The 14606-nt window shown below is 45.5% G+C and overlaps 2 protein-coding genes across 2 annotated transcripts in view; one reads left to right on the top strand and one right to left on the bottom strand.

The window, feature by feature from the left end:
- The window catches only part of Cir1 (corepressor interacting with RBPJ, 1), a 33197-nt gene extending 28928 nt beyond the window's left edge, over positions 1–4269 (top strand). Inside the window, exons 8-10 of the mRNA XM_005393189.1 lie at positions 597–703; positions 1597–1682; positions 3205–4269. Of these exons, the coding sequence (XP_005393246.1) occupies positions 597–703; positions 1597–1682; positions 3205–3889 (878 nt within the window). The 3' untranslated portion in view covers positions 3890–4269. The remainder of the gene's footprint in view (positions 1–596; positions 704–1596; positions 1683–3204) is intronic.
- Positions 4270–14010: 9741 nt separating this feature from the next.
- Positions 14011–14606, bottom strand: part of Sp9 (Sp9 transcription factor) — a 2562-nt gene continuing 1966 nt past the window's right edge. The window contains exon 3 of the mRNA XM_005393191.1: positions 14011–14606. This exon is cut by the window's right edge and continues 45 nt beyond it. Within this exon, the coding sequence (XP_005393248.1) occupies positions 14066–14606 (541 nt within the window). The 3' untranslated portion in view covers positions 14011–14065.

The following is a 14606-nucleotide window of genomic DNA, read 5'->3' on the forward strand; positions in this document are numbered from 1 at the left end:
ACTAAAAATAAATAAATAAATAAATAAAATTGCTTGTTGCCAACCCCAAACTAATACAGAACTAACTCACAACTTCAAGATCTAGTAGGGGTGTGTGTGGGTGTGGGTGTGGGTGTTGTGTATGCTGGTTGATAATGCCAACCATATGGCAGTGTATTCAGTACTGTATTGGTATTTAATAAACAAGAGTGAGGAATTTTAAATTGCAAACTAGGATAATAAATTGCATATGATCTTAAAAGTAACTGAATTCTTACTTAGAGAATAACTATTAAAAGTTGGGGGGGTTGTCACTTTGTTTTTATTTTATTCTAAAAACTTCCAGCCAGCTACATCTAAATGTATCTTTTTCAGCATGACAAAGTTACATAAGAAGAGAATCCCCTTGCACGTAAAGAAAAATGCAATTATTTTCTATTCTGAATCTCCAGACTGCTGTTTTAGAAAATCATATCTGATTATTTGCTCAGCAGAAGATTATTGAGTTGATTTAGCTGCAATTTTAGTTAACAAAGCTTCAACTGCATTCCTACTGTGGAGTCCGAGAAGGTAGTGAGATAGAAATGATACATTCAAACTGTGATTTTGGTGAACAGGGCCATCGATGCACCCCTCGGAGCTAATAGCGGAGATGAGAAACAGTGGGTTTGCACTGAAACGAAATGTACTGGGGAGAAACTTGACCGCAAATGATCCATCACAGGTAATGATCTTCTTATCAGTAAGCTGAAAATGTCTACAAGTCTAAATGTGATTGCTGGAGAATTGCTGCTTAATGTTTTCCAATATGCATATATCCATAGGAAAGTAAAATACAGCAAAGAAAATGCCTGAAATGCTTTTTGATTTTTGCCTCTTTATTATTTTAACCTAAATGAGAAATTGTTTATAAACCTGTATTTTAATAAATGAAACGGTTCCTTTGGGATTATTTGTGTAAAATATCTAACTGAACTGGTGATAAGGTTTTTTTCTATCCTGCTAACTTATACCTGAAGTGACATTAAATTGAACCAGTAGGAAGTATAGTATATAAAGAAACAAACTAAAAATTATGGAAAATATTTTAAACTTCTTTTATTTATTAAATTGATCATAGGTCCAGAAAGTAATGTTTGAAAGGCAATGTTACCTTATATTTGATAACGTAGTATTGTGAAGGCCTAAATTATAATATTTTAACCTTCTCGTGATAATTGTCCTTTGTTTTGTTTTGTGGCAGTGTTGGGAATCAAAGCCATGGCCTAGCTCATTCTTGGCTTCATCTCTATTTCATTAAATTAAAAATAAAATGATTAGCAGAGGTTTAAATTGAAGAGATAGAGTAAAAACCTGCCAGGAAGATGGTATCTGCATTTCTCTGTCCTCCTGTTGAAGTTCCCTCAGGATGGCACAGCAGCTGTGTTAACCGCTTAGATCCACCTTAGCAGGGGAGCCACAAAAATGTCTTTTTCAAATCCCTCCACCTCCCAATCCAAAATATCACACTCATCTACAGTATGTGCCTAGTACAGTTTCTTGTTCATACATCTTTTTCCTCTCTGATAACTGACTTGTCTAAAATCTAGCAGTTGAATGATATTTCTGTTGATGCAGGAGTATGTTGCAAGTGAGGGTGAAGAAGATCCAGAAGTTGAATTCTTAAAGTCACTAACAACCAAACAAAAACAGAAACTTCTCAGGTAATTAACAACAAGTATACATCTAGTGAATTTTTTTTTCTTCACATTTCATCTCGGTATCATACTCAACTCTAACCCTAAGAGCTCTTTATGATTACTTTTAAGGGGCTGGGGATCAAACCTAGGACCTTGCAGATGCTGGGTGAAGCAAGTGAGCTACATTCCCAGGCCTCTAAGAGTTCTCAAAAGTTCCTAAACCATGCATCACATTTATTAATTTACTTCTCAGCTACAATAATACAATTTTATCCATCTTTTCAGTAGCATGAAAATGAATATGATTATATACTTGGTTTATGCCAAAAAAACTATTATGCTTTTTAGAACAGTTAACTTGGAAACAGACTTATTTGTACTGTAGGTTTTACTTTTATATATGTGTATATAAATATATCTTTACACACGCAATTTTTAGAAAATATTTTGGCCATGTATTTTTATGTTTTGTAAACTTTTATGAGGAATGCTGAAGTAATATTTAAGATAAACATAAATTTTATTAGACTACCTCTGTATTTAAAAATCGTAGAAATCTCCGCTGAGTCCAATAGAGGGAGCTCGTGGTGCTTTCAGCATGTGGAGTTTTGAGAAAGCTGGACAGAACCCAATGGAGATGATCTTATTCAAACTAACACAAACATAGTATATAAACAAGTTGCTCTTGTGAGAATGAGAAGTAGAATTTGAGAATACTATCATTAAATTAACACTAATAAAACTTACAAAATTAAACAATTATTGAAACCTAGTATAAACCTCAGTGGCTATGGTACTGCCACTGTGCAAAGCTTCAATTGTTGAAATTTAATATGTGACTATTTTATGTAATGAAAAAGATACCAAAATTTGCAAATATATTCTTAGAATTTCTGGAGGACGTATTCTTCAATTATTATATTATAATATTTGCATATTTTTATGTGGTGCTGGAGATTGAACCCAGGGCTTTCACACTGAGCTATATCCCCAGCCTTTTTTTAATTTTTTGAGACAGGGTTTTGGTAGGTTACTGAGTTGCCTGTGCTGGGCTTAAACTTGTAATCCTTCTGCCTTAGCCCCGCAGAGTGCTGGGATTATAAGCATGCAGGAACACACCGAGCCAGTATTTCCATACTTTTAAAGTAGCATGTACACAAAGCTAATTTTTCATGATTTTAGGTATGTATGTGAATTTGAATAGATCCAACTATGTTACAAACATTTTATAAGCTTTACATGAGAATGACCATTTACTAAGAATGTTAAATAATTTCAGATTCTGACTTAGAACTTTTTTAAGTCATTACTATTGATAAAGTGGAGTGAGAGAATTAGCTTAATGCAGTTCATTTTACCTAAACTGAGCATATGCGTTCCTTGAATAATTTGAAAAAATGATTTGTCATTTCATAAAGTAAAAAATGTATTCATATATAGTTACCATGTTCAGTAGCTTCCAAGAAAATATATTGTTTGTTGACAGTTTTACAGTTGTTGATGAAAAGACTATTTCTCACAGTTTGTTACTGTTTCTCAATTATAGGAAATTGGACAGACTTGAAAAGAAAAATAAGAAAAAGAAAAAAGACAGAAAAAATAAAAAGTTACACAAGACCAAAAGTAAACACAAAAAACATAAACACAAATCCTCCTCATCCTCATCTTCATCCTCCTCCTCTTCTTCCTCCTCTTCTTCCTCCTCTTCTTCCTCCTCCTCCTCCTCTTCAGAGACTTCGGAAAGCAGTGGTGAGAGTGACAACAGAGCAAAGAAAGTAGAAAAGAAGAAGAAAAAGAAAAACAAGTGTTCAGGAAGTAACAGCAGTGCTGCTGAAGAGAAGTCTAAGAAGAGAAGCCTTTATGAAGAACCCTCAGACAGTCACAGTAACAAGAAGAAAGCCAGGGAAATGCCTCGGACTGCAGCGCGAGAGAGTTCTGGGGAGAACGGCAGCAGACGGAGCCGGTCGGGTTCGGGGCAGAAGTCCAGACGCCGCGGTCACAGCGCGGAGAGGGGAGGAGCCGAAGGAAAGGAGGGGAGCAGCGGAAGCCGTAGCGGGGGGAGGAGAAGAAGCCAAAGCCGGAGTCCTGCAAGGTACGAGCAGAGGGAGATAAGGAGAGCGTCCCAGCGGAGTCCCAGCGAAGAGCAGGACAGACGTGACCCCCGGAGCCGTGGCGCAGACAGATGCAGAGGAGAAAGGACGCACAGAGGGCGCTCGGGAGATGCGCGCTAAAGGATGCAGAGAATAAAGACCGCGTGTGACAGTTACCTGCAAATAAAAATCTCTCCACTTTCTTACTGAATACCTTTAGCAAGGGCTAAAGTATGTGCTACCGTCTTTCTAATAAAAAAGCACTATTTTAACTTTCCTTCTCAGTAAACTATTATTTCAGGTAACTGGTAACTTTCTTGTGCCCTGTACCAGATTTTTAAAAACGCATATAACTGTGATTTTTTTTTATTCAAAGAATGACAGTACATTGAATGGTTATAATTTAATTTTTTCCTTTTGTCCATTCAAATGTGTTACTACTTTTAAGATTTGAATTTGCTTGAAGCAAAATGTAATGGTTGAAATTCATTAGTGTGAATTAAACTGGACTTTTATCAGTATTCCTTTGCGGCTTTTAAATTCTCCAGCTATGGTGTTCTGCAGAGCAAGCTGTTCCCATTTGGATGTCCAGGCCTGTGAGTTTTCTATGCTGCCATACAAATACCTCAAACAACACAAATGTATTTATTGTCTTAACAGATCTGGAGATCAGAATTCTCTCATAGGTCTCACTAGGCTCAAATCAAGGGGTATCATCCTTGTGTGCCTTCTGGAGGCTTGAAGGAAAAATTCTGTTCACTTCCCTATTTGAACGCCCAGCGTTCCTTGGCTCCTCTGCCTCCATTTTCAAAAAATAAAGGGCAGTCAAGTCCTCACATCTAATCAGACCCTTTGATATTCTGCATCCTTCTACTTTTTAAGAACCCTTGTGATCATAGTGGGTCTACTGAAGAATGCAGAATAATCTCCCTATGATAAAACCAGCTGATTAACAACCTTAATTCTACCTGAAACCTTTATTCTCCTTTTCCATGTAAATGGAAATCACATCCCATTTACATCCATATTCACCAGTTCCGGGGGACAAGACAGATACATCAGAGGGGACCATTCTGCCTGCCATCCATAGCCTATCACTGGCACACAACTGTTCTAAGATTTTACTTCAAGGTTCAGCAGTTACATAATTTACAAATGAGACTATGCAAACTATTTCTATGTATTTTTAGGAGTACATATAACGAATATTTTTCCATGTATTTAAACAGATACAGTGAAGGAAAAAGTAAAGAAAAATTAAAATTACAGACTATAACATGCAATTCCAAAAGACATTGCACACATGGACACTTGTTATTAGCGTTCTGCTTTTTCAAAAACATCTGTTAGGGCCAGGGATATAGCTCAGCAGCACAGGGCCTGCCTGGCAAGCACAAGGTCCTGAGTTCGATTCCCAGTACCAAAAAAAAAAAAAAATCTGTTAAATATAAAACATGGTTTTGACTGTCAACAGTCACAATTTCTTAAAAGTTCTTTAAGAAAGTTTGCAATAGAAGTTAAAACCATTCCACGTAGTCTAAAATGTCTTTGTCCTGCTTAAGTATGAACACAAAAGAAAGCCCTTCTAATTCTTAAGAAGGTGTAAAATTAAAGGTATAAACCCTTTTCTCTGGGAGCTGGAGAAGTGCTTTACATCCCTCCTCCATATTCTTCAGTAACTTGGAGTGCGCCTCAAAGATCCCCATGGCTTCTTCACTTAAAAGAGAGCATTCATCTGAAATCGATAAAGACGACTAATTTACACCTTGAGTTCATCAGTGTTGCAGTAATTATTTTCTACCTTAACGCCTTTTTAGACTTTATAATTTTTATAATGCCAAAACCTATGCAATACTTCCTTAAAAAGGATTTCTGAACCAATATAACATTCATGAAGAGAAATGTTGAAATGCATCCTTTTAAGAAAATGAATTAAAGACATACCACTTCACACATTTTGACTTTCAGAAGAGTGTGGTCCATGTCTTAGCTTTATAAGTAACCGTTTGAATTTTTTCAATTTCTGATTTAATGCTGCATTGTTAAGATTGCAGTGAAGGGCTGGGAATTTAGCTCAGTGGCAAAGCGCCTACCGGGCAAGAGCAAGGTCGTGAGTTCGGTTCCCGGTACCGGAGAGAAACAAAAAAAAAAAAAAAAAAAAAGATTGCAGTAAAGTGCTTTAGCCCCAATGTTGTTGCCCATCCAATTCTGAGAAAAATTGTCATGTGTTATGGAAAATGCTGGTTTGTAGTTTGGCTTCCAGCCTTGGTCACCCAGTGAGGCTAGACAACCCCAGTGGGAAGCATTCTAATTTCATAAACTTGGAAATAGAAGGGAGGCTTTTTTGGTTATGATTTTCACAGTCATAACAAACAGCTTTAAAGGTTCTCACGTGTTTTGTATACAATAAGGACAATGGAAAAGAATGATTTTTTTAAAAAAAATTAGGCATCTAATTCTATTCAGGACTTTTGAAATGTAGAATCTCATGATGAAAAGATGATTTATAATAAAGAATGTCTAGTATGCATAGAAATTCTAAGTACAGAAAGCCGAAGAATTCGTTTCTGATGGGTGATTTAAGAACCCAACAAAAGTCATCAAGAGCTGGGCATGGTGGTGCACGCCTGTAATCCCAGCACTTGGGAGGCTGAGGCAGGAGGATCATCAGGAGTTCGAGACCAGCCTGAGCTACAAAGTGAGCTCAAGGCCAGCCTGAACTGCATAGCGAGACTGTCTCAAAAAGAAAAAAAAAAAAAAAAAAAGTCATCAACAGTGACTTTTTTTTTTTTTTTTTTTTTAAGAAAACCAGTCTGGTAAAATTGGTGTTCTTATCCTTAATAAAGAGGTTCTTTTAAAGAAATCTAGGTATACCTAGACATTTATTTATCCATGAGCCTGGAACTACACTAGGACTGGTAGGACAGATTTTGGGGAACCCTCCCACCCCCACCGTATCCCTCTTCTCCTGTAACATTTAACACAACACTAGCAAATTAATTCCTGTAGGAGGTGCTGTCGATTTACAAATGACCAGGAAAGATTAGGTTGCTAGGTTAGGACTTGTTTATGTGTCTACTTTTCTACTTTCTTTGTCATAATTTCTTTTAATACCAAATTAGGCCGAGGTTGCTGCAGCATAGCAGAGGGTGTGCCTACCTTGCAATGCGAAATGAATCTTGCTGTGAAGCCGATGGCTGCAGTCTGAAGAAAGCTTTGTATCTGAAAGGCTTGTGGAGACCTTCCTTCCTTGCTGTTCTTCAGGGGCACCGCTGGCTCGTGGTGAATCAGATGTTTCCGCGGCTGGGGGCAGGCGTTTCTCAGTTTTAACCGTAGACCATCTAGTACACTTTAGCCTTGCAAGTCAAGAATTTAAAATCACCGGGGCCATTTCGCTCTTTCTTACCTAATGAGCGGTAGGGCCAAGAAGCTGGTGGAGCCTTAGAGAGGCCCATCTTCCACACCCTGTGCTGAGGACCAGGAAGAAAGCTGCGTTTTTAGCTTCGAGAGCTGAAGCGTATGTTTTAAAATCTTATTTAGATTTTCAAAAAAATCTTTGCTATAGTTACCACTTCTTATGAAAAGATAGACATGCAAAAAACGGCAGGCCTTGCAGGCATTTTCAGATCAAAAAGGAGAAATGCCTTTAAAAAGTTGCGAGGAACAAATACGGTCTGGGGGAACTCGGGTTTGGGAAACGCGACAGCAACGGAGCTCTGCCCACTGGAGGCTCCTGAAATGCAGTGCCCGGGGAAGAAAAAGGAAGCGGACGGCTCCACACCACCTGCCCCTCTCATCCCTTCAGGCCACACAGCTAAAAGCACCGCACAGTGCCCAGAAGCTAACAGCAAACATGGAGAGGGGTGCGAGAAGAAACCTGACGAGCTGCCAGGATAGAGAAAAATGTACTCTCCAGACGAACTGCGCCTTCCCCCGCTCGGAGACGCGGAAACCTGTCTCCTCAGCTCCAGGGCTTCCCGAGGGGGTGGGCAGAGTGGGACCGGGGGCAGGACATCGCCCTAAACTCAAAGGAAGCAGGGAGAGGGCTGGGGGACACGATAGCCCGAGTCCCAGGCTGGGGTCGCCCTTGTCACCCCAGAGGCAGGGGGGATGCCATCCCTGCGTTCGCCGCTGTTGGCCTTCGGGACGCGCATCTGGCAGCCCCTGCAGCCCACGCCACACCCCGATGGAGAGGCTGGAATTAGGGGTGCAACCCTTCCTGGAAGAAGCTGCTGGACCCCCTTCCCACAGGTGTAACAGGAACCGGTCAGGGACAACTCTCTGAATCGGTCCCCGTCCCCTCGCCCCCGGGGTGGCCCAAACCCAGCCAGAAGGAAGTGCCAGGCCGAAGCGCGAGGCTGCGGGGCTGGGGACTGCGCCCGGGGCGCGGCGCGGGCCTCGTCTCCAGCCCCGCCGGAGCTGGCGGGGCGGCGGCGCGTTTCCCCTGCGCAGGTCGGAGGGCGGACTCGCCGGGAGTAGTTAGGGAGGAGAGCGAATTGTTCTGCTCGCTCGAGTTCCACAGGTGAAAACAGCGCTTTCTGAAGCCAGTGCGAATCTCTCGCTCCTGGAGCAAAAATAAAAACGTCAGCTCTCATCAGCAAAGGGACTGGGAAGTCACACCCCATCACTTGGCGGTTCTTTTATAAATGAATCACCCCGAAATGGAAAGGTGCCTGCAAAACCCCCAGTATGAACCCCCAAAGGAAAGAGTGCAAGGATCTTTGGGAAATCCTGAAAACTCTTAAGTGCTGAGCTTCCCCGGGTCCCCAAGAACCTGCCCTGGAGAGCTGCGTCCCCACGGACATTGTGAAACCTTCCCCTTAACTGGCGTTGTAAACACACCGTATATATTTATATCAATAATACATGGGGGAGGCATGTCTGTATTTACCTCATACATATTTCTGTAAACTCCCCCGTCTGGAAAGGGTTGGGGGTAAATAACACTGAACGGTTAAAATTATAGAGAAGGGATAATAACTGATTACTAATTTGAAAGTAAATAAACAGGTGACTTTTTCAGATCAAATTCCTCCTTGGATCGTTACAATAAATATCTCTGAAGGAAGCTCTCTATTTATGTTGTCATTGATTAATTCTTCACTACCTCATTTGATTTCGATTTAGAACGATTTGATTCTAATTTAATTAGCATGTAATTTGGATGTACATAATTACTGTAATTATGACATTCAGGTAAGGCAGCTTTAGGCTGAAAGGCAATTTCAAATTTTCTAGCAACCTACTTTGTACTGGGAAATGGACAAGGACTTTGCGCCCTGCTATCCAAGTGGTAATTAGCACATCTTTGAAATAGGCAGTGCGGCGGGGTTTGTATTAAAACAGCAAATACAAACCCAGCCGAGTACCCGCTGCAAAGGTGGCTGCGAGCTCCCGGAGAGGCGCCGCGTTTCCGCGACCCAAGTTCGGGGAGCCCCGCGCCCCGCGCCTCGGCCCGGCTCTGGCTGCTGCGGGCGAAGGCGCCTCTGCCGCCTCGGGCGCGCGCGGGGTGGAAAGGTGCCGCGCTCCAAACGAAACCGGATCGAAGCGCGGGGTCGGGGAGGAAGTCCCGGCTCGAGGGCTGAGAGCGCGGGTGGGGCTGGGGGTGGGGTGGCCTGGGAAGAGGAGGGAGAGGGGCGGCGGCGGGGAGGGCGAGGCCCCGAGGGGAGAAAATTGGCCAACGCCTCCCACTGTTATCTGATTTTGGATTTGGGTTTCAAAGAGGAAAGGCGAGGACAAAAAGGGTCGGTCCGCCTTGCCCGCCGCCCCCGCGCCCGACTCGGGCCGAGGGGTCCGAACGGAGGCGGCAGAGGGCGGCTCCAGCCTCCCCGAGGCCCGGCTGCGAACGCCGCGCGCGTCCCCAGCGCCCCTTCCCGTGCAGGGGGCCGCGGGCGCGCGGGCAGCCTCGGCGGTAGCGGGGTCGGCCTGGGCCGGGGGTCCCGGAGAGCCCGCGCCGCTCTCGATCCGGGGTCGTCGGGGGCAGAGCGCGGGGGCTGCGCCCGCCGCTGCGTCCCATGCCGGGGTCCGCGTCGCCGTCAGCAGCGCTCAGCGTTCCGGTCCCTGAGTGGGAAGACCCTGGAGTTGCCTCGAAAAGGATGTTAAAAGCGACAATGCTAAGACCAAGGCCAGGCGGGGCGTTATTGTGTTGGTTGTTTAGCTTAGATTTTTCAGTTAGCACGTTCCAGAAACAACCTCTTTCCCTAGGAGGCACCGTTAAGCAGTACCCCCCTCGATAGCAGGGCTCTTTCCCAGCCGAACCTAAACCTTGCTTTTCTTTGCTTGATCTGCTGATTTGCAGCTCGAGGCCCACACCGGTCTCCGCGCGCCAACAGCCGAGCGCAGGGCGCACTACGCGGCCCTCCCGTCTCCGGGCTCTAGATGGCGCCAGCGAGCTGCGTTCGCCTCGCTCCTCTTATGGGAATCAAGAGCTACTGTCAAACATAAAAGCAAATCAGAGTTTTCAGTTTTTTTAATGTGTTAAGAATGTTATTCCTTAAGAAAATTTGTAGCTAAATTATTCTCACTTAAAATAAACACTTAGTATACCAATTACACAAATGGGCGGGATTTATGTGAGATTTACTTCATCTGCATTTTTGTAGGGGAAGAGAGCCTTGGTGAATACAGATAATAGATGCAAATAGGATTAGAGTTAAAATAAATAAAGTTTCCATCTGAATAAAAAGAAATTCAATTTTACACGACTTGTAACGATTTGATGGAATGTCCAGACACGTTGTTCAGGTGCACAATCTAATCTCGTCAAAATGATGTTTCCCTTTCTTGAAGAGAAAAATATCTTTTCCTCTTTCCTTGGATCCGATTCATGGGGTGGGGGGGAGCGTCAGGAAAGAAAGCACCGAGGGAGGGTGTGGGCTTGGGGATGCGTAAGCACAGGCCGAGGGGAACTTGGTCTTCGCTCCTCTACTGCTAGGAAGCTGCGGATCAGGAAACCTGGAGAAACCGGCTGAAACGAATTCGCACCCACCCCGGCTGGGGCGAGCGTGGGGCCCCGGGGGGGAGACCTGGCAGCTCGCCGACCTTCAGCATCTCTGCTCTCGGGGACCCCGGCACGGCCTCGCCTCCCCCGGCCCCGGAGCCACACAGCCCCAGGCCACGCGGCCGGTAGTGACCCTGGGCTGGCGCGTCCCCACCTCTGTTGGGCACCCAGCGGGTGTCCTCTCCTCCCATTCACGCTGTGTCAGTCTGCTCGGCTCAGCCGGTGCCACCGCTCTTGTCAAGGTTCCCGGAGCCCCAGGACGCCAAGCGCTGGGGAGGGCCAGCGAGGCCGAGCTCTTCTGTCTGGCCCTCCGCGCCCCCAGCTCCAGGCTCCGCGCTCGCTCGCCGATCTCCCCGCTGGACGCTAGGGCCCGGCCGCCGCGCGCTGTCCCCGGGGCCGCGGTGATGGACGTGGGCTGACCTGCGGGGCAGAGGCAGCGCGCACCGGCCTTGATCACTGGCCTGCGGAGGGAGCCGCGCGGCCAGCGGGACCTGCACGGCCAGGCCCTTTGATCTGCCTTTATTATCAACGAGAAACAAAGCAGACGGACAGGGCCCGACGCCCCGGCGCCCTGGTCCTCAGGAGCCCTCGCCACACCTCAGCTCCTAGCCGCCAGGCCGCAGCCCCCAGCGCGTCGGGCACACACTGGGCCTGCTGCGCCGAGACCCGCAGAGCGGACGCGCCCGGCCGGCTGCTCCCGAAGATCAGACCGCATCCCTCAGGCGCGTGGGGGGCGTAGGCGGGGGAGGCCGGGTTCCGGACGCTTGGAGCGGGAGAGAAAACCGCCAAAGGGAGGAAAACTCGGGAAGAGGAGCCGGGCAGTGGAGGCTTCGGGGAGCGCAGGAAGCAGAGCGAAGAAGCCACTGAACCCTGGCTGCAAGGGCCCGGCTGGGGACCTTTCTTCTGTTTTATCGCTACTTTGCTACTTGCCTTTTCAGAGCAGAGTTTTGTTGACTGTTAGTAACAATAATTTATTTTTCCTTTCTTTCCTAAGAATCGAAATCTTCAAGTTTCCAAGAACAGTAATCAGGGGGAAAAAATGTCTGTTTGGTACTGACTTAGCTTGTATTTCCTAAGGGAGGCCTTTCAGAAATATTTTAATTCTGTAAATATGTACTTTATTTTCCAAATTAACATTTTTCTCGAATTGTGAAATTGTCTCATTTACCAATTTTCTTTCTCGTCTTTCCTTTCTCTTTTAAAACGAGGCTGTTAAGTTGGTGGTCAGAAAACAAAGAGGGTGAAAATAATTTTCATTTCAATAATTGCCTTCTGGTCAATTTAACTGTGCCTTATTTTGAAAGAGACTGTCTAAATGAGATTCCTGTCCCAAATGTGTTCCCAGGCCTGGTCCCAGCCTTTAATTATTCCTGAGTTTTTTTCTTCAGAATAAGACGCCGCGCTGAGTAATCACAAAGAAGTCAGAGAGCATCCTTGAACCTTTTCAGAAGCTGCGCCACTGATATTCAAATAACCTGCGAGGGCCATTTGACGGCGCGGGGACCTAGGCATTTCCAATTCACTATTTGCATAGATCAGCCGTCTTTGAAAAGGAAAGGAGCAGTTGTCTTCCATAACATTAAAAAGCCTAGTTATCAAATCAAGTGCTTAGTTTGGGGGCTTTTAAAACGCTTACATTTTATCTCAGGTTGCCCTTTACCGTTTGACATGCAAATTTGGTGCAGTTAATTTAGACAATTAAAAAGATCTTCAAGGGAGCTTTGTCACAGAGAATATTTGGAGTTTTCCCCGTGGACCAGCTGAGATAAAGTTGGCCAGAACAAATGATGTCTAGGAGATTAATTAGATATTTGATAAGACATGAATCCCTAATAAGGGAATACAAGGCACAGGGGGCTGCTGTGTGCTCTAAGTCAAAATTAATAACATTTAACAAGATTTTCATTTAGGCATGAAATGTCTTTTCCGGAGTATTGACTCTAGCGATTTATTCCCCTGAGATGCCTCCCAAAGTGGAGGTCTTGGGAGCTAAAAGACTTCTTTCCAAAAAGCTTTTTCCTTTCACAGATTGTTTTTAAAACACTTTTTAAAAACAAACAAACCCACCAGAGTTTTCTCTGACCCCTTCGGGAGATGTAAGCACCTCCCCAGTGAAAGCTGCCAAAGACCTTCGCTTTTCTTAGGTAATTTCAAATGTCACCTTTGGAGAGCCCTCCCATTAAGTAATACAACTACACGTTCTTATAACCCAATTTAATTTACGCTGTTGATATACAAATAAATAATTTTGGCTTCTCAAAAATGTATATGTATTATGGCTTTTATAACCCATATAAACTTTACATTACCTACAACTAACATTAAGGGAACTGTTTCCCAACCAAAAAGAAAAAAAAAAAATCGACCCACGCAAAGGTTACTGAGGGGAAAACAGGATTTTAAAAAAGGGGGAGGTGTATTGTTCAGAGTCCTTTAATAATACCAAAATGAAAATAGGATGTCAAGATTTTCTTCATACAGATAAACGCATTTAATTTCTTTAGATGACCTTAACTTACGTGTTTGAGTGAAATGATAACTCAACATTTTAAATATCTTTTACATATATACTGACTTTCACAAAGTGCATCAGAAAATTAAAAAAAAAACTTCCTGAATTTCAGGAATTCACCGAAAAAACACCTCTATTCGAATGAACATTTACAAGAAAATAAAAGCGAACACAATCTTTTGAACCCTATTTATACAGATGAAATACAGAGAAACTGTCGCTAGACTTCCAGTTTAATTTCTCACCTTAAGCCTTTTTGATGCTTCCTTTTTAGGAAAAAAAAAGTCTCATTGTAAGTAGATATCAAGCAGGACTTGGAGCATTTTATATATAATGTAATCCACACAAAGGGTCTGTTTTTTATAGGTCCCGTGTTTTCAAATGTTCTGACAGTCCTTTGCTGGGTGGTGGCTAGCTTTTTTGAGAAAATGAGAAGGGTAGAGGAGGAGGGGGCCGTGGGGAGGAGGGCGCGTTTCTGTGTATTGCTCTTCGCTTGAGAAGTTTGTGCGAGTGGTGCGCGCGCGCGCACGAGTGCGGGTGTGCGGTGCGTGTGTGTGCGTGTCTGCGGGTGCAGTTTTCGAAGGTGTTTGTGGCGCGGGACGGTTCGCTTTTGTTTCTGGACCACGCGTTGGATCCTCCACCGGGTGCGGACTGCGGAGGGAGCTCCCGGCGCTGCGGGAGAGCAGCGGCCTTGCGCCCAGTCCGGGCCTGCGGGCGCCGCCGACCCCGCCCTCCCGCCGCCCGCCCTTGCCTGCAGCCTCCGTCCGCTCTCAGTGTCCTTGCTCGCTCGCGCGTCTCTTCGTCCTTAGGAGTCGTTGGGGCCGCTCGCTGCCTCCTTGCCTCCCGCCGAGGCCGCTGCCACCGCCGCCGCCGCCGCTGCCGCAGCCGCTGCCGCTGCCCGGGCGGCGCTGACACCGGAGTCGTGCAGGATGAGGTCGGGGGACTCGGAGCGGGGCGTCTCCAGGTTGCTGGCGTCCGTGTCACTGTCGCTGCCCTTTTTGCCCCCGCCGCCCCCGTTGTGCGTCTTAATGTGTTTGCTCAGGTGGTCGCTGCGCATGAAGCGCTTGTTGCACACGGGGCAGGCGAAGCGCTTCTCGCCGGTGTGAGTCCGCAGGTGCCGCTGCAGCTCGTCCGAGCGCGTGAAGCGTTTGCCACAGAAGAGCCAGTTGCACACGAAGGGCCGCTCGCCCGTGTGCCAGCGCAGGTGCGCCTTCAGGTGCGACGTCTTGCCGTACACCTTGCCGCAGCCCGGGATGTGACAGCTGTGCAGGCCCTTGCGCCGCAGGCTCGCCCCGGCCGGGCCCAGCCGCTCGGCCTCCTGGCAGTTGGGGCAGTCGCAGGTGGCG

Source organism: Chinchilla lanigera, unplaced genomic scaffold (assembly GCF_000276665.1).
Source record: "Chinchilla lanigera isolate Chin_1 unplaced genomic scaffold, ChiLan1.0 scaffold00048, whole genome shotgun sequence".
NCBI lineage: Eukaryota > Metazoa > Chordata > Mammalia > Rodentia > Chinchillidae > Chinchilla > Chinchilla lanigera.